The sequence below is a fragment of the Pseudophryne corroboree genome, chromosome 1 (genome assembly GCF_028390025.1).
Source record: "Pseudophryne corroboree isolate aPseCor3 chromosome 1, aPseCor3.hap2, whole genome shotgun sequence".
Classification (NCBI taxonomy): domain Eukaryota; kingdom Metazoa; phylum Chordata; class Amphibia; order Anura; family Myobatrachidae; genus Pseudophryne; species Pseudophryne corroboree.
Window position 1 is genome coordinate 1,138,378,917 of NC_086444.1, and position 24,621 is coordinate 1,138,403,537.

Below are 24,621 nucleotides of genomic sequence, written 5' to 3' on the forward strand. Positions count from 1 at the left end.
TAGCACAGTGTGCTCTGGCTTCCGTCCTATAGTAACAGCATAGTATGCACGTCTGCCAGATTGCTGGAGATCTGCTCAGGATCAGATGTAGTGGGCAGAACCTTATTTTTTTTCCTGTTTCGAAAACTTAATGGTGAGAATTGACGGAGCATTCAGCGTGTGAACAGTCTGCAGTTCTATTTCTGGAGCATTACTGCATCAGTAACACCTCATCATTTGTGTACAGAATACAGGTTGAGTCTCCCTTATCCGAAATGCTTGTGACCAGAAGTATTTTGGATTTTTCCATATTTTGGAATATTTATATACCATTCTTGCACAATGTATATATATTTTATAGACACAGTATGCACATAGCCTGCAGGTCATTTCATACAATAATTTTGTGCATGAAACAAAGTTTGTATACATTAATAATAATAATAATAATAATAATTCTATTTATATAGCACTCTTTCTCCAATAGGACTCAAGGCACTTAACAGACTCAACATAATACAGTACAGAAACAATGAAGAACATAAAAGCTTTTCATAAAATACATAGAGCATGGAGATATTAAAGGAACAATTATGAATATGAATGAGTAAACAGGAAAGTTTTGAGTTCATTTCTGAAGGATTCTAGAGTGGGAGCCTCTCGCACTGTACGGGGAAGCGAGTTCCATAGAGTTGGAGCCATTGAACCATCAGTCACGCTCAAATGTTAGATTTCAGAATATTTTGGATATCGGATTTTCTGATATGGGCCACTCCACCTGTACTGCAACCTGCGATGTTGTATATATACACTACCTGTCAAAAGTTTTAGATCACCCCCGTTTTTTCAGTTTTTATTGAAGTCCAGGTAATAATCTGGAGTGGTACAAATGTAAACTACTACAGTATATATATATATATATATATATATATATATATATATATATATATATACTTTTTGTTTTATTGAAGCGTAACGGAAGTTCTGAAGTCATATCCACATAAATACAGTTAAAGACAAAATTAGAAAATTAAGGTTCCACTACTGTAGCTGTTGTGCCTGGTTTCTAACGGGCAGAGGTTTGCAGGGCAGAACATTTTACCCATTTTCACCCCCATAAGAGTAAAATTTTAGAAAAATTCCTGCTTAGTGGATGGATGCAAAGAACTGTCACCGTTTCCAGACCACCCAGCAGGTCACATGCTCCAGGTCACCCAACAGGTTCACAGGGAGAGTTCAGCAACTGCCACATTTTCCAGAGCACAGTGGTGATGCATTGTAAATCGCAGGTGGACATTTTGCCACACAACTCCGAAACGAAGCAACTAATTACAACACCAAAATTCTGCAAATCTATGGCCCAAGACCTTTAACACATTGGTGGGAACTTCTGCAATTTTAATTGGAAAGAACTTCCCAAAAATATTTGATCTCTATTGTAGAAAGAGTGCCACTAGTACAGTGGTTCCCAAACTTTCTTGTATCACCGCGCCCAAGAGATTCATCTTTTTTTTTTAAACACATAGCGAGCGAATCACAATAAAATACAGCAAACAGGTTTCAAAGAGACTTAAATCACACAGCACACATGTTATGTAAGGTTTGAGATAATCTAAACCAGCATAAAAGTGATCCATTTTTAATGTGTATATAAGAGTAGGAAGACAATCTCGCAGCAACTGTGTGGCAAACCATCAGGGAGAGAGAGAGGAGTAGAAACAAAGAAAAAAAAAAAAGAAGTAACTGAAAAAGAAAAAGGGAAAGCCTAAAGCAGAAGAGGAAAGCAATTAGGGCGGGTGACCTCTAGCCATAAAGCCCATAAACAAAATTAAATAAAAAAAGAGAGGAAGCTTTTTGGGAGACCAGCCAAGGTGTCCAGGTTTTAGCAAAAGATTGAATAACGCATTGTAGCAGTCATGTATAACTGTAACAATACATGACAAGATTGCCTGCATAGGCGATGGTGTGGGATTTTTCCAGTCGGCTGATATCTGACAGGTCATGGCAGAGACAATATGCCGAAGCAGTTTATTTTGATTCTGGGAAAAGATGGGAAGATTCAGGGGAAGGAGGAAATATTTAGGATCAGTGCCCAGTCTTCACTATCTCGAGTGTTTCCCAGGTCCAATTCCCATGCCAATTTGTAAGGGTCCCGGTTGGGGTATCAGCATTTTTTAGGCACCCTTAGGTGATACATTTGAAAATTTAGAAGATAATATTAAATGAAGTAAATTGTGCCAGTCATCCTGAGGGTCAGTAATGTGGTGGTGTACAGTTGTCCTTCTAATTGCCTACATGTTTTATGATTGACAGCCACTATCACTGCTTATCACTTTTGCCATAAATAATTTGATTTGATCCTGGACCACCAACCCAAGACACCCCTTCAAGAGCCTCACAGTACCCCAGGGTGCCTAGGCACCCAGGTTGGGAACCACTGCGCTAGTGTGTGTTGGCAGTTATACTGTACATGCAAAATGTACTCCAGTGCAACTTCGTTCGAGGACAATTCCATCTTGCAACACTTTTTATTTCTGCCACTGCTGTGTGCCAATGTTTTGTAGATGATGCTATAAACTGCTGTGTGTTTGTGCCGCTGCTCTGTCACTTAGTAACCAGCCAGCTCGCTGCAGCCTTTGACCTAAAGTGGATGAAAATATTGTGAGCTGTAAAGGTGTGCTAAAATGACTGGAAATTAATGTTATTGAGGGCAATAATACTGTAGGAACACAAAAAGGCCCATATTGTGTGAGTTAAGCTTTTTATGTAAATTTTTGGAAAAAAATCCCAAACCAAAACCAGTCATAGGCGAAATCCCAAACCGCATTCAAAACGAAGCCGGACAACAAATTAGAATTGAAACCAGCAAAAAAGGTCCGACGCATATCTTAAGCAGCTACAGAACCTGTGTAATTCATGAGTGTAACCATTTAAAGGGATTGTATGGTAAGTCTATATATTGATGGTTACATGTCACTTCACATCACAGAATAGACTAGTACTAGCAGCTTAGAGAATCTTTCCTTACTATAACTTTTCTGTCTTACAGCTGTATCTTCCTCTTCAGACTTCGTACACATTAATGATTGCTTTAAAGATAAATCAGAGAAAAAAGCTGATCAAGCCGACGCCTTAGTGTCAGGTAAGGATGTGTTCTTCTTGCTACAGCCGTGGATTTGTTTTTGTTAAAATAATGCTGAAATATAGAGCAAACTACAGCAAGATAGACAAATGCCCATTTTAAATACTGCCATACTGCTAACATTGTACGTACTGTCCACTGTACATACTGCCATACTAGTAACATTGTACATACTGCTAACATTGTACGTACTGTCTACTGTACATACTGCCATACTACTAACATTGTACATACTGCCATACTACTAACATTGCACATACTGTCCACTGTATATACTGCCATACTACTAACATTGTAAATACTGCCGTACTGCTAACATTGTACGTACTGTCCACTGTACATACTGCCATACTAATAACATTGGCCCTCATTCCGAGTTGTTCGCTCGCAAGCTGCTTTTAGCAGCATTGCACACGCTAAGCCGCCGCCTACTGGGAGTGAATCTTAGCTTAGCAAAATTGCGAACGAAAGATTCTCAAAATTGCGAATAGAAATTTCTTAGCAGTTTCTGAATAGCTCGGGACTTACTCTGCCACTGCGATCAGTTCAGTCAGTTTCGTTCCTGGTTTGACGTCACAAACACACCCAGCGTTTGCCCAGACACTCCCCCGTTTCTCCTGCCACTCCCGCGTTTTTCCCAGAAACGGCAGCGTTTTTTCACACACTCCCATAAAACGGCCAGTTTCCGCCCAGAAACACCCACATCCTGTCAATCATATTACGATCACCAGAACGAAGAAAAAACCTCGTAATGCTGTGAGTAAAATACCAAACTTCTTAGCAAATTTACTTGGCGCAGTCGCAGTGCGAACATTGCGCATGCGCAATTAGCGGAAAATCGCTGCGATGCGAAGAAAATTACAGAGCGAACAACTCGGAATGAGGGCCATTGTACATACTGCTAACATTGTACGTACTGTCCACTGTACATACTGCCATACTACTAATATTGTACATACTGCCATACTACTAACATTGCACATACTGTCCACTGTATATATTGCCATACTACTAACATTGTACATACTGCCATACTACTAACATTGTACATACTGTCTACATACTGCCATACTACTAACATTGTACATACTGTCCACTGTATATACTGCCATACTACTAACATTGTACATACTGCTCATTGTGCATACTGCCATACTACTAACATTGTACATACTGTCTACATACTGCATACTACTAACATTTTACATACTGCCATACTACTAACATTGTACATACTGTCTACATACTGCCATACTACTAACATTGTACATAATGTATACATACTGCCATACTACTAACATTTTATATACTGCCATATTACTAACATTGTACATACTGTCCACTGTACATACTGACATACTGCCATACTACTAACATTGTACATACTGTCCATTGTACATACTGCCATATTAACTAACATTGTACATACTGTCCATTGTACTTACTGCCATATTAACTAACATTGTGCATACTGCCCATTGTACATAGTGCCATACTACTAGCATTGCACATTCTGCCCATTGTGCATACTACCATATTACTAACATTGTACTTACTGCCCTTTGTACATACTGCCATACTACTAACATTGTACATACTGTCCACTCTACACAGTTCTGATTCTAGCGGCAGGCGACCCATGCTATTGCACACTGCACCCACCGTAGCACTGGAATGCTGCTTTGACCGGCTCCCCCTCCTCCCAGCCATAGTACTTTGCTCGCTGGGTGGAGTTTTGAAAAATGAAGCGGTTGCATTGTGACGTCACAACGCAGCATCATTTTGCAAAACTCCGCCCAGCGAGTGGAGTTCAATGACTGGGAGGAGGAGGGGGAGCCCGTATAAGCAGACAGCCACTGGCGCTGTCCTTTGGTGCCAGCGAGCTTCACCCTTGGCAGTGAGCATTAAACACCCCTGGTAACGAGCACTAAACACCCCTTGCAACGAGCATTAAACTCCTCTGGCAACAAGCATTAAACACCTCTGGCATGGAGCATGAAACCCAGAGTATGAAACCCCTGGCAACGAGCATTAAACACCCCTGGCAACGAGCATGATACCCAAAGCATGAAACCCCTGGCAACGAGCAGATAATTTAAGAGTAATTAAAAGCCTTACTGTAGGGCATAATGTATCATGGGCATTGCAGTGTGTGGCATAATATGTTGCTGGGGGCATAACATGGTGCAAGGAGTATTACTGTATGGGGCTTAATATGGTGGCATTTTATTCTTTCCTGTGGTGGTCGAGGTCTGTTGTGCAGGGTCAAAAACTGGGGTGTAAGGTAGTCTTTTCCTGTGAGTCCACGCCCATTTTAGGGAGGCCACGCCCCCTCACCAGGAGCGCGCACGCAAAGTAGTATTTTTTATGTCGGGGTGCATTTTAAAATGTTTATGGGGGGAGGGGTAGTGCATTTTTTTACTGTTTGCACTGGGAGCCACATTGTCTACAAACATCCCTGCCTGTACATACTGCCATACTGCTAAGATTTATTCATCTAAATATACAGTATTTATATTTTTTCCTTGATATTAAGTAGCTTAATTGACAAGGAGATGACAAAATGCTTATTCTATTCTGACAAAAGCACTATGCAACACTAACACACTCTACTGTCAATGACTTTGGCCCTCATTCAGATGGGGGCCGGAGGTAATGATGCCCAAGTTCGGCGGCCGTGCGGGACGCCGGCCGAACTCGGATGTTTTTTCAAAGGTGCAATCATGTACAAGACACGGTTTAGCCTTCTACATGATTGCCTCTTAAAAAACATCCAAAGTTCGGCCAGTATCCCGCACAGCCACCGAACTCGGGCGTCATTACATCCGGCCCATGGTTGGAGTCCATCGCAAAGTACCGATTATCTGTATTTTGCACATGTGCAGGACCCGTTATGCGTGTGTGCGTATGGCACTGTGGGGCGGAGGTATTAAGCCTGGAGAAGTGATAAGTGCAAGGTAATAATGCACCAGCCAATCAGCTCCTAACTGTCATGTGTTTATTATCCTTTATTTATATGGCGACACAAGGGTTCCGCAGCACCCAATTACAGAGTACATATGTTTGAAAAATAACAGGAGCTGATTGGCTGAAGCAGCATTTATCATCTGTAATAAGTGATAACAAGAATATCACTCGTTGTTACATCTGTCCGTAAATGTTCTATAATCCTGATCACTTATACTGCTGCAGACCTACACCCACCTCTATAGTATTGGAACTCTGTCCTTACATACCTGTAACATGTATTATTAATACAGTATCTGTGTTTTTTAAAATGCTTCCGCCACCCCAGTGTTGGAGCCAGTAAGTGACACTGGACCTGCCTAACAAGCTGACACCAGATCACTGTAAGGGTGTGTATACACGGTGAGATTTTTTCTTACGATTTTGACTATATAGTCAAAATCGTAAGAAAAGTTAGTCCAGACTTTCACCTTCACCTTTCACCTTGCGATCCCGATGCGATGCCGATGTGCGGTCCCGCGCGGTCGGCATCCCAAGAATAGATAGACTGTGCAGGCAAGTCAATTTTGACTATCTCTATAGAAGAGATAGTCAAACTTGACACTTAGCCAAAATTGCACATAGTCAGTATCGCAAGCACATAGGCCCTCATTCCGAGTTGTTCGCTCGCAAGCTGCTTTTAGCAGCATTGCACACGCTAAGCCGCCGCCTACTGGGAGTGAATCTTAGCTTAGCAGAATTGCAAACTAAAGATTCGCAAAATTGCGAATAGAAATTTCTTAGCAGTTTCTGAGTAGCTCCAGACTTACTCTGCCACTGCGATCAGTTCAGTCAGTTTCGTTCCTGGTTTGACGTCACAAACACACCCAGCGTTCGCCCAGACACTCCCCCGTTTCTCCAGCCACTCCCGCGTTTTTCCCAGAAACGGCAGCGTTTTTTCACACACACCCATAAAACGGTCAGTTTCCGCCCAGAAACACCCACTTCCTGTCAATCACACTCCGATCACCAGAACGAAGAAAATTCCTCGTAATGCCGTGAGTAAAATACCTAACTGTTGAGTAAAATAACTAAGCGCATGCGCTCTGCGAACATTGCGCATGCGCAGTAAGCGACTAATCGCAAAATAGAGAAAATCGTCAACGAGCGAACAACTCGGAATGAGGGCCATAATGAGTGTGCTTGCGATACTGACTACTGTATGTGCCGACCTGGCCCCTGTCGCATAGTGAGAATCGGGCATAGCCCGAATCTCACCATGTGTATGGGCCTTAACTCACTTCTATGGGGATGTGGTCAAGATCCCGCCGGACGGGATCCCAGCGGTCGGAATACCGACAGCGGGATCCCGACCGCCACAATCCCGACATATTCTCCCTCTGTGGGTGTCCACGACACCCATAGAGGGAGAATAAATTAGTGTGCCCGCAGCGTGGCGAGGCACCATGCCCGCAGCGTGGCGAGCTTTGCGAGCCCGCATGGGGCTGCGTTGCACTCGCCCCCCTCTCGGGATTGTGCTGGTCAGGATCCCGGTGTCGGTATTCCGACTGCCGGGATCCCGTCTGGTGGGATCTCGTACTAATCCCCTTCAATGGAAAAGGAAATATTCTGTGATTTATGATGAGGGAAGGACACTGGCCAGGATATTATTGTACAGGTCCTGGAGTGACACGGAGCAGCCAGTCATTAGGTCTAGTAAACAATGTATTTGCTGACAAATATAATATCATGATAGCAAAACATCTAAAGTTCCAATACGGCAAGCATGCAGTATACAGCAGCTGGCACTAAGGATAGTCTGGATAAAGAATACTGCACACACAGTGCATTTCATATGTATTGTAGGAGCAAATGTTTAAGACCAGATTTTTTTTTTACTATCACAGTAGGACAGTAGAATTAAGCATCATATACTGAAACAAACATTGGGGGTGATTCAGACCTGATCCTAGATGTGCTAAATTTAGCACAGCTACGATCAGCATCCCTGACATGCGGGCGGATGCCCAGCACAGGACTAGTCCGCCCCGTTTGTCAGGGCTGACCCTCCCATACAAGTACAAAAGCATCGCACAGCGGCGATGCTTGTGTACTGGAAGAGTAGCTCCTAGCCAGCGCAGCCGTCATGCCCCCCCCCCCCCCCCAATGGTCCGGGCACGTCTGCGTTGCCCAGACTGTGCCCACTAAACGGCAGTTAAACGCCGCCGGTCCTCCCCCTCCCGCCCAGCAACTGCCACTGCCTGTCAATCAGTCAGAGGTGATCGCAGGGCTAAGACAGCCGTCAGCTGTCTGCCATGAGCCGGCGCACTGCTGTTTGAAAACACCGATCAGGGCTGAATTAGCCCCACAATGAGGGCATTAGGAGCGCTGCACCCAGGGGCCTGAGTGCAGCGCTAGCACTGCACCCATTATAGATAAGCCACTGTTGCTTCATGTGAAAGGAAAAGCACATGACGGGAATACAGGGCCTGATTCAGCTTAGGTTGTACAGCTTTTACTCTGACATGCAGGGGGATGAGCAGCACATGCCTCCCCCCCCCCCCCAAACATGCGCTCGCAAGACGGCGATGCTGTCGCATGTTTAGGGTTGCCCTCTGCCTATGCAGCCCAGCTGGTAAGGCAGACGGCGGGCTGCCATGTTTCGAGTCGCAGCGGCTGTGTGTGACATCATGCAGCCGCCGCAGCCCGCCCCACAAATTATCCTTGTCCGCACTACGCCCTCCCACTGCTGCAATGCCCCTAAAATGCCGCCGAGACGCCCCCTCCCGTTTCACGAACGCCTGTGCGTGTCATGTGAGAAGCCACCGCATCTCATTGTGTGCGCGCAGGCAGTACAGCTTCTGCACATGCACACGCTGCAGAGGGCCTTAGCGTGTGAACGGTGTCGGAGTAGCGTTCCATGCTGATATAGGCCCACAGTCCCTTTAATCATTTCCCCTGGAGGTGTGTATTACAGGTGGTAACTCTGTATTCCTCTATGATTATACACTACTATATATGATATATCTTGTTCACTAATAATGTTCTTGTCTTGTAGATCTCAGCATCCACCTTGTCATGGTCAGAGGTGGGATCCCTGATGCCCAACTACAAGGAGAGCTCAGGAACAGACTCCGCCTTCTGGAGAATGACAGCAAAGAAGTGTCTGTGGTGCTGCGTGTAAGTACAGGCACTCAGGCGGTGGTGGCGCCCTTATCCTGCCAGCCAGCAATCCCAACATGGATTTGACTGAATTTATGGGTGGTTGGGCCAAGATCCCAGGGAAAGGCAAAAGGGCAGATGTCTTGGGTGAAACAGATGCAGGGCACAATTACAGAAAATTGGGGAAAATGTCTCATATAGGAACATTGTTTTTATGTGCATATTGGGGGTCATTCCGAGTTGATCGCTCGCTAGCAACTTTTTGCAGCGCTGCGATCAGGTTAAATCGCGGCAAAACTGCACATGCATATGCACCGCAATGCGCAGGCGCGTCATACGGGTACAAAGAGGATCGGTGTTGGGCGATGGATTTAACGAAGAATCCATTCGCACAGCCGATCGCAAGGTGATTGACAGAAAGAGGGCGTTTATGGGTGTCAACTGACTGTTTTCTGGGAGTGTTTGGAAAAACGCAGGCGTGTCCAAGCGTTTGCAGAGCGGGTGTCTGACGTCAATTCCGGGACCAAAAAGACTGAAGTGATCGCAGCGGCTGAGTAAGTCCAGAGCTACTCAGAAACTGCAAAAAACGTTTTTTGTGCCGTCGGCTGCAACAGCGTTCGCACACTTGCAAAGCGGAAATACAATAAGTGGTGACTATCTGATCGCAGCGCTGCAAAAAGTTGCAAGCGAGCGATCAACTCGGAATGACCCCCATTATCTGCTAACCCTCAGCAACCACAGATACCTTCTTACATTGTGAGTCTTGCACAGATAACATTTTGAGAACATTTCTCAAAGCTTTGAGAGAGATAAACTCGAGAAGTGATAAAGTAGTGATAAGTGGAAGGTGATAACGCCAAATTGGTCTCCGGATCATGGCGGGCGCCATGTTTCCGGAGACCTGCACATGCGCAGTATACTCTGGCACAGTGCCAGAGTCTACAGCGCCGTACAGAGGAGGGGGCCCACCCGGAGGTGCACACGGGCCCCTTCCTCCGTTGACACGCTCCAGGAAGGAAGAGGGGTGGGAGTGGGTTTTTCATTTATCCATTCAGATTTTAAATGTTATACATTTCATATGTAATGTTACATCTTTCATTCTATTTAGTTTATTTGTGCTGTATAATTCTAGGCCCCGGGTAGCAGTAATACTGATACATGTAACAATCGTTCTCTTCTAGAAGTATCAAAATAATGAGTCATTTACGTGCTTATCCACTTCTATAGATCAATCCGATTGGGGCCAAAGTTTCTTGAAACCCCGCTAATAACATTATTTCTGAAGAAGTTATAATCCTCAGTACCCAATCAGATTCTAGTTATTTTATAGAATCTTTCTGATAAATTCTAGCTAGAATCTGATTGGTTGCTAAAGAAAGTTCCCACTTGTCCATTCCTTATGGGTTTGATATTTGCTCCACCTCCAAACAAAGTTAAGAAATGTCAAAAATAAAGTTTAAACATATATATGGCCTGATAATGAATTTGATGCAAGCCCAAACGCGGACATAAATACTGTATGAAGATTTGGGTAACTTCAATTTTTAAGCAGATTGAGGTCTGTCGCTTATAGTTTGCTTGTTATTGTAGTACTTGGTATTACTCCTTTTGGAGGAGGGTTATACTGATTTTAAAGATAAATGCGACAGAAGTTCTCCCGTCATCATATCGGACAACACAAAAATTTGCTTTAAAACTTTCTTTACAGAAATCGTGGGAACGGTCCAGGCTTCTCTGATGCCTTTACTACATGTAAAATCTAGTTCTAGTTCTTTAGCTTAGAATGTCAGACTGGAACATTTTCTATGTCTTACCAGGGATTAGCGCAGCCCCAGAAGCACAATAAAGTCTGCAGGCGTGTAATTGTCTTTAGCTCATATATAACCACATGAAATGTTCTACTTGCTATTTTTGCAGGAGCTTTCGGCTCGGCTGTTGTCTATTGAGAGTGATAAAGATCTGATAACGGTGACATTCAGAACATTGGAAGAGATATGGAAATTTTCCACCTATCACTCACTTGGTAAATAAAAACTCTGGAATTGTACATGTGACTCTCAGGACCCGGTGCTGTGCTAGTGTACATATCCACTGTGATTTTAGGGGGTCACTCAGACCTGATCGCTAGGCAGCGATTTTTGATGCCCTGCGATCAGATATTCGCCGCCTACTGGAGGAGGGAGAATTCGCTGTTCAAGTGTGTGCTCGGATGTGTAGCAGAGCTACACAAACTGATTTTGTGCAGTCTCTGCTCAGCCCAGGACTTACTCTGCTGCTGCAATTGTATCCTCCTGTTCGGGGCTGGAGCTGACGTCAGACACCCTCCCTGAAAACGCCTGAACCCGCCTGCGTTTTTCCGGACACTCCGGTAAAACAGTCAGTTGCCACCAACAAATGGCCTCTTCCTGTCAATCACCTTGCGATCACCCATGTGTTCGGATTTTTCGCACCATCCCATCACAGGGCGCCCATCCCCGTAGCAGCGGCCCATCGCGTCTGCGAATTGCGGTGCATACGCATACGCAGTTCAGATCTGTACGCACAGCAGCGATCAGGTCTGAATTACCCCCTTAATGCAATAGAGATAATGATTCTAGTGCCGTAATTTTGTTGTTGTTTTTTTATGTTTTTTTTTATATGTGTTGTAAAGGCCTATCACATCCACCCTCTACATGGGCAGTGGAGGGACAGACTGTCCCACATGTGTACAGGGTACATTCCCAGTGGGCCCCCTGCTTGAGGGCCCCACTCCCCTACTGTATGGGAAACTTGGTGGAGCAGGATCCTGGATGAACTTGGGTGCTTGGTTTGTTTCTATGAAAACTACACCATGATTAGCCCCCTGACAATCAAAGTGGATGGCCCTGACATACCTCGGTCCCCTCCTGTAGATTGGCAGTAGCACTCAGCCAATGTGGGCTACCTTCAGGTCAGCAGTTATAGTGAAGGGACTGAAGCATTCCTCACTTTTTCCACATTTTGTTATGTTAGAGCCTTATTCCAAAATGGAATAAATAAATTTTTTCCCTCAAAATTCTACACACTATACCCCATAATGACAACGTGAAACATTTTTTTTCGAAATTTTTGCTAATTTTTAAAAAAATAAAAAACTAAGAAATCACATGTGCATAAAAGTATTCACAGCCTTTGCCATGAAGCTCAAAATTGAGCTCAGGTGCATCCTGTTAACACTGATCATCCTTGAGATGTTCCTACAGCTTAATTGGAGTCCACCTGTGGAAAATTCACTTGATTGGACATGATTTGGAAAGGCACACACCTGTCTATATAAGGTCCCACACTTGACAGTGCATGTCTGAGCACAAACCAAGCATGAAGTCAAAGGAATTGTCTATAGACCTCCAAGACAGGATTGTCTCGAGGCACAAATCTGGGGAAGGGTAAATACCTGCTGCTTTAAAGGTCCCAAAGAGCACAGTGGCCTCCATCATCCGTAAATGGAAGAAATTCGGAATCACCAGGACTCTTCCTAGAGCTGGACGGCCGTCTAAACTGAGCGATCAAGGGAGAAGGGCCCTAGTCAGGGAGGTGACCAAGAACCCGATGGTCACTCTGTCAGAGCTACAGCATTTCTCTGTGGAGAGAGGACAACCTTTCAGAAGGACAACCATCTTTGTAGCAATCCACCAATCAGACCTGTATGGTAGAGTGGCCAGATGGAAGCCACTCCTTAGTAAAAAGCACATGGCAGCCAACCTGGAGTTTGTCAGAATGCACCTGATGAACTCTCAGACCATAAGAAACAAAATTCTCTGGTCTGATGAGACAAAGATTGAGATTGAGATTGATTGGCGTGAATGCCAGGCGTCACGTTTGGAGGAAACTAGGCACCGCTCATCATCAGGCCAAACCCATCCCTACAGTGAAGCATGGTGGTGGCAGTATTATGCTGTGGGAATGTTTTTCAGCAACAGGAACTCGGAGACTAGTCAGGATAGAGGGAAAGATGAATGCAGCAGTGTACAGAGACATCCTTGATAAAAACCTGCTCCAGAGCGCTCTTGACTGGGGTGACGGTTCATCTTTCAGCAGGACAACAACCCTAAGCACACAGCCAAGATAGCAAAGGAGTGGCTTCAGGACAACTGTGAATGTCCTTGAGTGGCCCAGCCAGACCCCAGACTTGAATCCGATTGAACATCTCTGGAGAGATCTGAAAATGGCTGTGCACCGACGCTTCCCATCCAACCTGATGGAGCTTGAGAGGTGCTGCAAAGAGGAATGGGCGAAACTGCCCAAAGGTAGGTGTGCCAAGCTTGTGGCATCATATTCAAATAGACTTGAGGCTGTAATTGCTGCTAAATATGCATCAACAAAGTATTGAGCAAAGGCTGTGAATACTTATGTAAATGGGATTTCTTAGTTTTTTATTTTTAATAAATTTGCAAAAATCTAAAAAAAATGTATTTTAGGTTTTAAAGTCTTTTAAGTTTAACTTTAAAAAATTGTGTACAAAGGCAACAGATTATTGCTTTTTCAAGACTTCTCGTATCAGGTCGCCATGAAGAGGCGAGAGTTCTCCCCTATCTGCAAGCTTCTTTTCGATGCTGCGCTTTGCCTTACTTTACCCGGCTAAGCTCTGTGTGTTCTACGCTGGTAAACAACATCTTTTTGAGTCCCCGCAAGCTGCAAAAATCTTTGTAAGTTCTCTCCCGGAAGATTCGATGCCCACTACGGCTGTAGCGGAGTGAATGACATGACGATAGCTGCAGAACACATTTTTCCTATGATAAAATTCCTGATTCCTCTTTGAATTTGAGGTTTTTCCAATATGTATTATTGTCATCGCTACTTATCCTTCTTCCATGTGCATTCCATTTATGTCTCAGAGTTTTAGATATACTATACATGGTCACTGTTATTCATGTTCTCCCTCCCCACTACCTTTTCCTTCCCCTTTTCCTCTCTACTCAAATCCGTTCATTTGTTTTTGGGAACATGGGGCTCCATGAGTCTCACCTTTTGGTTCTTAAAATGTTTTAAAAAAATGGGACTGTATTTTGGACACTTCTTTGCAAAAAAAAAATTTCAGAGACTGTTGGTGGTGAAGTTGCACACACGGGTTTTCCTATATCCGGTTTATCCAGCATTCCCCGTGCTTTCTGGGACACGGGGGATGATGGTTTGTGGTGTCTTTTTCATTTGGTTATTTGTTAGAATAGGGATTGGATGACAGTATGGCTCCACAACCGGACGCCGTTATAGTACAACGTTCCTTGAAGTTCCGTTCATGGAACGTTGAAGGGTTGAACACCCCTGTTAAACGCAAAAAGGTCCTGCAACACCTAAAACGGTTACGGCCTGATGTTGCGGTGCTTCAGGAGACCCATTGGAGAGCCAGTGATACTAACACACTGAGCGACGTATGGATTGGCGATGTAACAGCTGCTTCTTTCTTGACGAAAAGGAGAGGGGTATTGATAATTCTCCGCAAATCTCTTCGATATAAAATATTAGATTCACAGATAGATGTAGAGGGTCGTTTCCTGTTTCTCTAACTAGAAATTGAAGGTGAATTGTTTACTGTTGTGACTTTATATGCCCCCACGGGTCCTAACAACGCCTTTTTTACTGATATATATGCCAAACTGCAGGATTGGGTGGAAGGTGTATTGGTTCTGGGTGGTGACTTCAATACCACATTGTCACCCTCTCTGGACAAGTCAGCTCTCCCTAAAAGGGGTCACTCTGGTGTATCGCCTGCTTTGTCACTTCTAACACAAACTCTATGTTTAATAGATCCTTGGAGATATCAACATCCGGTAGAAAGGGCGTACACTTTTTATTCACACCCACATCGTACTTCCTCGAGAATAGATTTCTGGTTGGTATCCACCTCTCTACTCCCTAGGATCTGCGACTCTAAAGTTGAGAATATTGCGTTGTCTGACCACGCTCCCACTTGGTATTCATTGTCCCTTAATGCACCTAAAGTCACTACTTTCAACTGGAGGTTTCCGTCATATCTTTACACCTCACCAGATTTGAAATTGTTTCTGGACCAGCAGATGGCTAACTATATAGATCAGGGGTGTCAAAGACAAGGCCCGCGGGCCAAATCCGGCCCGCCAGACCTCGTCTGATGGCCCGCGGTGCCGCCGCCATGAAACCCCCTTCTCCCGAGTGCCCAGCTCGGGGGGGGGCGGGGTTTCGCGGAATGACGCGATTGCGTCGTGACGTCACGGCGCAAACGCGTTATTCAACGAAACCCCGTCGGAGGAGGGAGAAGGGAGCCGCTCAGACGAGGAGGGAGAGGCGGCTGAAGAGCGGCGAGAACCGCTTCAAATGTAAGTCAGCCCCTCTCCCTTCCTCTCTTTCTCTCTCTCTCCCTCCTTCCACCACCTGCCACAATGTGTAAAATGGGGACCTGTACCTGCCGCTATGTGTAAAATGGGGACCTGTACCTGCCGCTATGTGTAAAATGGGGACCTGTGCCTGCCACAATGTGTAAAATGGGGACCTGTGCCTGCCACAATGTGTAAAATGGGAACCTGTACCTGCCGCTATGTGTAAAATGGGGACCTGTGCCTGCCGCAATGTGTAAAATGGGGACCTGTGCCTGCCACAATGTGTAAAATGGGGACCTGTGCCTGCCACAATGTGTAAAATGGGGACCTGTGCCTGCCACAATGTGTAAAATGGGGACCTGTACCTGCCGCTATGTGTAAAATGGGGACCTGTGCCTGCCACAATGTGTAAAATGGGGACCTGTGCCTGCCACAATGTGTAAAATGGGGACCTGTACCTGCCGCTATGTGTAAAATGGGGACCTGTGCCTGCCACAATGTGTAAAATGGGGACCTGTGCCTGCCGCTATGTGTAAAATGGGGACCTGTGCCTGCCACAATGTGTAAAATGGGGACCTGTGCCTGCCACAATGTGTAAAATGGGGACCTGTACCTGCCGCTATGTGTAAAATGGGGACCTGTGCCTGCCACAATGTGTAAAATGGGGACCTGTGCCTGCCACAATGTGTAAAATGGGGACCTGTACCTGCCGCTATGTGTAAAATGGGGACCTGTGCCTGCCGCAATGTGTAAAATGGGGACCTGTGCCTGCCGCAATGTGTAAAATGGGGACCTGTGCACTATAAAAGGGGGCACATGGCTGGGCACTATAAAAGGGGGCACATGGCTGGGCACTTTAAAAGGGGGCAGATGGCTGGGCACATATAAGGCAGGTGGAGCGGTAAATTTTGGATAGACCTACAGATACAACCGGCCCTTTGATGGGGACCAAACTGCTGATGCGGCCCCCGATGAATTTGAGTTTGACACCCCTGATATAGATGATAATATAGAACACACAGAGGACATTAATTTATTCTGGGCGGCCTCTAAGCCTGTCTTGAGAGGTCATATAATTGCTTATGTCTCCAATAAGAAAAAGAGTCTCAACCAGAGATTTCAGTCTTTGGGCGGGTTGTATTAACATACATCGCCGCACCTCGCCGGTTACCGCAGCGATGTTGATCGCGTATGTACTAACATATGCGATCAACATCGCGATGCGGTGACGGAGGCCCCCCGCGATACCTGTTAGGTGGTCTGCGGGGGGTCTCCGTCACCTCCATGGGGTCCCCACACAGGCTAGATGCCGGGAAGCAGCAGCAGGCTGCCCCCGGCGCCTCCTCCTCCCCCCTGCAGCCGGAAGGACGTCCGGCTGTGTTGCTAGGGGGAGGAGGAGATTACCTTCCGGGTCCGGGGCATCATGGAGGAAGGTAAGCTGGGGGGGAGGGGGGTCGGCATCTGCGGCGGTGTCGACGGTGTCGGCGGGTTGCGGCGGTCGGCGAAAAGAAGCCCATAGGCTTCTATAGGGTATCGCCATCCAGAGATGGCGATACCCTGGACGCCGAAAACACGGCGGTAGGGTGTTAGTAAATATGAAAATGCGGTAAAACCCCCGTTTTCGGGGGTTTTACCGCATTTTTGCTTTAGTACATCCCGCCCTTTGAGCTTACAACTGACAGATGCTTATGAAGCCCTCTTGTGTTCAGACACAGAAATTACACATAATGAATACATATTTCAAGGCCCTTTATGATACTTTATGCACGGAAAGAGCGCAATGGTGTTTAGAATCAGATCATCAAAAACACAGATATTTCAAATGGGGAAACAAAGCCGGGAAGTTGCTAGCTAATGTGGTTAAAGAATACAGGAAAGTTACGAATATTCAATCCCTCACGGCGTTACCGGGCACGCTATATGCTACTTCTGATATTGCTGATGCCTTTCTACAGTATTATAAAGATTTGTACACTGCCCCTATAGACGATCCAGTTTTAGGTGCCCACTTCCTCAAGAATGTCGCGGATCCTAAATTGTCCAATGAAGACCGTGACTCTCTTACCGCCCCGATATCTGAACTTGAACTCACGAATGCCATAAAACGCCTCCCTATCGGGAAATCACCGGGCCCGGACGGCCTTAGTGCCGAATATTATAAACTGCTGAACCCTATCTTAGTACCCCATTTACTGTCATTATATAATTCTATTCTGGAAGGGAACGAGGCCCCACCTGACTTTAATCAGGCTCGCATAATACTAATACACAAACCAGGGAAGGACCCACAGCTAGTCCAGTCTTATCGTCCAATATCCCTTCTCAATCAAGATCTCAAGATTCTCATTGCAATCATAGCACTAAGACTGCAATTGCTATTGCCTACTCTTTTACACCCCTCACAGACGGGATTTGTGAAAGGCAGGACCTCTGTACATAACATAAGGCAGGTAATCGCGGTTCTGACAAAGTCACTCTCCTCCCCTTCTGGCACCTCCCTTTTATTGAGTTGTGATGCAGACAAGGCTTTCGACAGGGTGTCGTGGGCCCATCTCTTGAGAACGTTACATTCTAGAAACTTTGGAGCACAATTTGTCACCTTTTTTAGGACTTTATATAGAACACCCAGGGCTAATATCACGGTTAATAATTTTAATACTGAACTCTTTCAATTTTATAGAGGCACTAGACAAGGCTGCCCATTGTCCCCGTTGCTATTTAATTTGGCCTTAGACCCCCTTATACGCCATTTTTATGACTGCTCAGATTGGAGGGGAGCCCATATAGGACAGCATGAGTTGAAAGTAACTGCCTATGCAGATGATCTATTGTTGTTTTTTGAGAACCCACATGAGGCTCTGCCCAGTTTACTTACGCCGCTAGAGTACTTTCGTAAGATATCGGGATTTCTTATAAATAAATCAAAGTCTGAAGCCTTAGCATTGCATAAAGCTGCAAAATGACATTGGAACGACAAGTTTCTATTTAAATGGGCCACCTCCTCTTTAAAATATTTAGGATTAAATGTCCCCGCCAACCCGTTCAATTTGTATAGAGCAAATTTCCCGTACATAATTAGTCGTATACAGTCGGACTTTTCTACCTGGAAACAGCTACCCCTATCTTATCTAGGTAGATGTCATCTGGTAAAAATTATTTCCTTCCCGAGAATACTGTACCCACTGCAGATGTTACCTCTATTGATCTCAACTTCGGATCTAAAAATTTTAAATACGGCAGTTAGTAAATTCATTTGGGCAAATAAGAAACCACGTATCTCCTTGTTTAAATTGAGTCAACCTCCCTCATTGGGGGGAGTTAATCTGCCTTGTTTTCGCACTTACACACTAGCGGCGAATTATAGATATGCTCTAGATCACTGGTTCTCAAACGTGGTCCTCAGGACCCCACACGGTTCATGTTTTGCAGGTCACCTATAGATTTTTCAAATGTGACAGTTGGTGATACACAGTGCAGCTGCTGGGTGACATGGAAAATGTGAACCGTGTGGGGTCCTGAGGACCGAGTTTGAGAACCACTGCTCTAGATGGTTGAAAGACACTGAAAATTATGCTAACACAAGTTTAGAACAAGCATTACGCCCCCAGATACCATTATCTAGCTTATTACATATGCGACCTACTGCTTTCCCTGATCATGTTTCCAAAAATGTATTAATAACTACCACTTGTACTGCCTGGAGGTTGGTCCGTAAAAAGATGGGGGTCTCAGCCTCCCAAACAATTTTTCTACCAATAACTCATAACATCGGATTCACTGGGGGTTTATTATCTGATCTCCTTGCCTCTTGGTCTAAGGGAGGTCTGCAATTGATTTATCAATTTCCAGATATAGACACCTTACAGTTGCGTACACTTGAACAACTTCGACAATCATACCCGCAAATCCCTATACCTCTCTTTGTTTATTTTCAGCTTCGCAGTTTTATATAGAAAGTTCTATCGACCCTCACAGATAAAGACAAGTCATGCAATATTGATACCATAGTCAGCCGGGGCTCCCTATTAATTTATTCAACTTCATTTATATATTCTCTAGTGAAATGTCCACTGAATTTAGGGACACTGACCTCAGGCCTGGCAAAATGGAGAGGGGTATTTCCTAATGTATCTATACAAGACATCTTGTCTTCGTTTGTTAAATTAAATAAATGCCTTATTTCTACTTCTTATGCAGAAATGCACTACAAATTGTTACAACCGTGTGTATGTTACACCTAAATTTCGTCTTTTATTAGAAGCATCTTCGAACTCTAAGATAAGGAGAGTGCCTGGCTAGGCAGGAAATCTATATAAGAGTCTTACATTTTTGTGATTGGTTGAAGATGTCTTTGTTGCTAGGCAGATCAGAGTTTTGAGTGAGTTGTAATTAGTGATGAGCGGGTTCGGTTCCTCGTAATCCGAACCCCCCCGAACTTCACCCATTTTACACGGTTCCGAGGCAGACTCGGATCCTCCCGCCTTGCTCGGTTAACCCGAGCGCGCCCGAACGTCATCATCCCGCTGTCGGATTCTCACGAGATTCGGATTCTATATAAGGAGCCGCGCGTCGCCGCCATTTTTCACTCGTGCATTGGAAATGATAGTGAGAGGACGTGGCTGGCGTCCTCTCAGTTTTGTTCAGGGGGCTGCAAATATCTGTGCTCACTGCTTTATTGTGGGGACTGGGTATATAGGAGGAGTACAGTGCAGAGTTTTGCTGACCAGTTACCACCAGTATTATACGTTCTCTGCCTGAAAAACGCTCCATATCTGTGCTCAGTGTGCTGCATATATCTGTGCTCACACTGCTTTATTGTGGGGACTGGGGACCACCAGTATTATATAGGAGGAGTACAGCGCACAGTTTTGCTGACCAGTGACCACCAGTATTATACGTTCTCTGCCTGAAAAACGCTCCATATCTGTGCTCAGTGTGCTGCATATATCTGTGCTCACACTGCTTTATTGTGGGGACTGGGGACCAGCAGTATTATATAGGAGGAGTACAGTGCAGAGTTTTGCTGACCAGTGACCACCAGTATTATACGTTCTCTGCCTGAAAAACGCTCCATATTTGTGCTCAGTGTGCTGCATATATCTGTGCTCACACTGCTTTATTGTGGGGACTGGGGACCAGCAGTATTATATAGGAGGAGTACAGTGCAGAGTTTTGCTGACCAGTGACCACCAGTATTATACGTTCTCTGCCTGAAAAACGCTCCATATCTGTGCTCAGTGTGCTGCATATATCTGTGCTCACACTGCTTTATTGTGGGGACTGGGGACCACCAGTATTATATAGGAGGAGTACAGTGCAGAGTTTTGCTGACCAGTGACCACCAGTATTATACGTTCTCTGCCTGCAAAACGCTCCATATCTGTGCTCAGTGTGCTGCATATATCTGTGCTCACACTGCTTTATTGTGGGGACTGGGGACCACCAGTATTATATAGGAGGAGTACAGTGCAGAGTTTTGCTGACCAGTGACCACCAGTATTATACGTTCTCTGCCTGCAAAACGCTCCATATCTGTGCTCAGTGTGCTGCATATATCTGTGCTCACACTGCTTTATTGTGGGGACTGGGGACCACCAGTATTATATAGGAGGAGTACAGAGCAGAGTTTTGCTGACCAGTGACCAGTGACCACCAGTATTATACGTTCTCTGTCTGAAAAACGCTCCATATCTGTGCTGCATTGTAGTATATAGTAGGAGTACAGTGCATAATTTTGCTGACCACCAGTATATAATATATAGCAGTACGGTACAGAAGGCCACTGCTCTACCTACCTCTGTGTCGTCAAGTATACTATCCATCCATACCTGTGGTGCATTTCAGTTTTGCACAGTTTGCTGACCACCAGTATATAATATATAGCAGTACGGTACAGTAGGCCACTGCTCTACCTACCTCTGTGTCGTCAAGTATACTATCCATCCATACCTGTGGTGCATTTCAGTTTTGCACAGTTTGCTGACCACCAGTATATAATATATAGCAGTACGGTACAGAAGGCCACTGCTCTACCTACCTCTGTGTCGTCAAGTATGCTATCCATCCATACCTGTGGTGCATTTCAGTTTTGCACAGTTTGCTGACCACCAGTATATAATATATAGCAGTACGGTACAGTAGGCCACTGCTCTACCTACCTCTGTCTCGTCAAGTATACTATCCATCCATACCTGTGGTGCATTTCAGTTGTGCGCAGTATATATAGTAGTAGGCCATTGCTATTGATACTGGCATATAATTCCACACATTAAAAAATGGAGAACAAAAATGTGGAGGGTAAAATAGGGAAAGATCAAGATCCACTTCCACCTCGTGCTGAAGCTGCTGCCACTAGTCATGGCCGAGACGATGAAATGCCATCAACGTCGTCTGCCAAGGCCGATGCCCAATGTCATAGTAGAAAGCATGTAAAATCAAAAAAACAAAAGTTCAGTAAAATGACCCAAAAATCAAAATTAAAAGCGTCTGAGGAGAAGCGTAAACTTGCCAATATGCCATTTACAACACGGAGTGGCAAAGAACGGCTGAGACCCTGGCCTATGTTCATGGCTAGTGGTTCAACTTCACATGAGGATGGAAGCACTCATCCTCTCGCTAGAAAAATGAAAAGACTTAAGCTGGCAAAAGCACAGCAAAGAACTGTGCGTTCTTCTAAATCACAAATCCCCAAGGAGAGTCCAATTGTGTCGGCTGCGATGCCTGACCTTCCCAACACTGGACGGGAAGAGGTGGCACCTTCCACCATTTGCACGCCCCCTGCAAGTGCTGGAAGGAGCACCCGCAGTCCAGTTCCTGATAGTCAAATTGAAGATGTCACCGTTGAAGTACACCAGGATGAGGATATGGGTGTTGCTGGCGCTGAGGAGGAAATTGACAAGGAGGATTCTGATGGTGAGGTGGTTTGTTTAAGTCAGGCACCCGGGGAGACACCTGTTGTCCGTGGGACGAATATGGCCATTGACATGCCTGGTCAAATTACAAAAAAAAAATCACCTCTTCGGTGTGGAATTATTTTAACACAAATGCGGACAACGGGTGTCAAGCCGTGTGTTGCCTTTGTCAAGCTGTAATAAGTAGGGATAAGGACGTTAACCACCTCGGAACATCCTCCCTTATACGTCACCTGGAGCGCATTCATCAGAAGTCATTGACAAGTTCAAAAACTTTGGATTACAGCGGAAGCAGTCCACTGACCACTAAATCCCTTCCTCTTGTAACCAAGCTCCTGCAAACCACACCACCAACTCCCTCAGTGTCAATTTCCTCCTTACACAGGAAAGCCAATAGTCCTGCAGGCCATGTCACTGGCAAGTCTGACAAGTCCTCTCCTGCCTGGGATTCCTCAGATGCATCCTTGAGTGTAACGCCTACTGCTGCTGGCGCTGCTGTTGTCGCTGCTGGGAGTCGATCGTCATCCCAGAGGGGAAGTCGGAAGACCACTTGTACTACTTCCAGTAAGCAATTGACTGTCCAACAGTCCTTTGCGAGGAAGATGAAATATCACAGCAGTCATCCTGCTGCAAAGCGGATAACTCAGGCCTTGGCAGCCTGGGCGGTGAGAAACGTGTTTCCGGTATCCACCGTTAATTCACAGGCAACTACAGACTTGATTGAGGTACTGTGTCCCCGGTACCAAATACCATCTAGGTTCCATTTCTCTAGGCAGGCGATACCGAAAATGTACACAGACGTCAGAAAAAGAGTCACCAGTGTCCTAAAAAATGCAGTTGTACCCAATGTCCACTTAACCACGGACATGTGGAGCAGGGCAGACTCAGGACTATATGACTGTGACAGCCCACTGGGTAGATGTACTGCCTCCCGCAGCAAGAACAGCAGCGGCGGCACCAGTAGCAGCATCTCGCAAACGCCAACTCGTTCCTAGGCAGGCTACGCTTTGTATCACCGCTTTCCATAAGAGGCACACAGCTGACAACCTCTTACGGAAACTGAGGAACATCATAGCAGAATGGCTTACCCCAATTGGACTCTCCTGGGGATTTGTGACATCGGACAACGCCAGCAATATTGTGCGTGCATTACATCTGGGCAAATTCCAGCACATCCCATGTTTTGCACATACATTGAATTTGGTGGTGCAGAATTATTTTAAAAAAGACAGGGGCGTGCAAGAGATGCTGTCGGTGGCCCGAAGAATTGCGGGCCACTTTCGGCATTCAGCCACCGTGTGCCGAAGACTGGAGCACCAGCAAACAGTCCTGAACCTGCCCTGCCATCATCTGAAGCAACAGGTGGTAACGAGGTGGAATTCAACCCTCTATATGCTTCAGAGGATGGAGGAGCAGCAAAAGGCCATTCAAGCCTATACATCTGCCTACGATATAGGCAAAGGAGGGGGAATGCACCTGACTCAAGAGCAGTGGAGAATGATTTCAACGTTGTGCAAGGTTCTGCAACCCTTTGAATTTGCCACACGTGAAGTCAGTTCAGACACTGCCAGCCTGGGTCAGGTCATTCCCCTCATCAGGCTTTTGCAGAAGAAGCTGGAGACATTGAAGGAGGAGCTAAAACAGAGCGATTCCGCTAGGCATATGGGACTTGTGGATGGAGCCCTTAATTCGCTTAACCAGGATTCACGGGTGGTCAATCTATTGAAATTAGAGCACTACATTTTGGCCACCGTGCTCGATCCTAGATTTAAAACCTACGTTGTATCTCTCTTTCCGGCAGACACAAGTCTGCAGAGGTTCAAAGACCTGCTGGTGAGAAGATTGTCAAGTCAAGCGGAACGTGACCCGTCAACAGCTCCTCCTTCACATTCTCCGGCAACTGGGGCTGCGAGGAAAAGGCTAAGAATTCTGAGCCCACCCACTGGCGGTGATGCAGGGCAGTCTGGAGCGAGTGCTGACATCTGGTCCGGACTGAAGGATCTGCCAACGATTACTGACATGTCGTCTACTGTCACTGCATATGATTCTGTCACCATTGAAAGAATGGTGGAGGATTATATGAGTGACCGCATCCAAGTAGGCACGTCAGACAGTCCTTACGTATACTGGCAGGAAAAAGAGGCAATTTGGAGGCCCTTGCAGAAACTGG

The 24,621-nt window shown here is 45.5% G+C and overlaps 1 protein-coding gene across 4 annotated transcripts in view; it reads left to right on the forward strand.

The window, feature by feature from the left end:
* Positions 1–24,621, forward strand: part of SH3TC1 (SH3 domain and tetratricopeptide repeats 1) — a 194,126-nt gene that overhangs the window by 41,819 nt on the left and 127,686 nt on the right. For 3 of the 4 annotated variants that reach the window (XM_063924079.1, XM_063924088.1, XM_063924097.1), the window contains 3 exons: positions 3,029–3,121; positions 9,126–9,247; positions 11,147–11,252. In XM_063924079.1, coding sequence (XP_063780149.1) covers positions 3,029–3,121; positions 9,126–9,247; positions 11,147–11,252 — 321 coding nt within the window. Of the gene's footprint in view, positions 1–3,028; positions 3,122–8,344; positions 9,032–9,125; positions 9,248–11,146; positions 11,253–24,621 lie in introns of those variants that run through there. The other variant, XM_063924103.1, reaches the window with a different exon arrangement.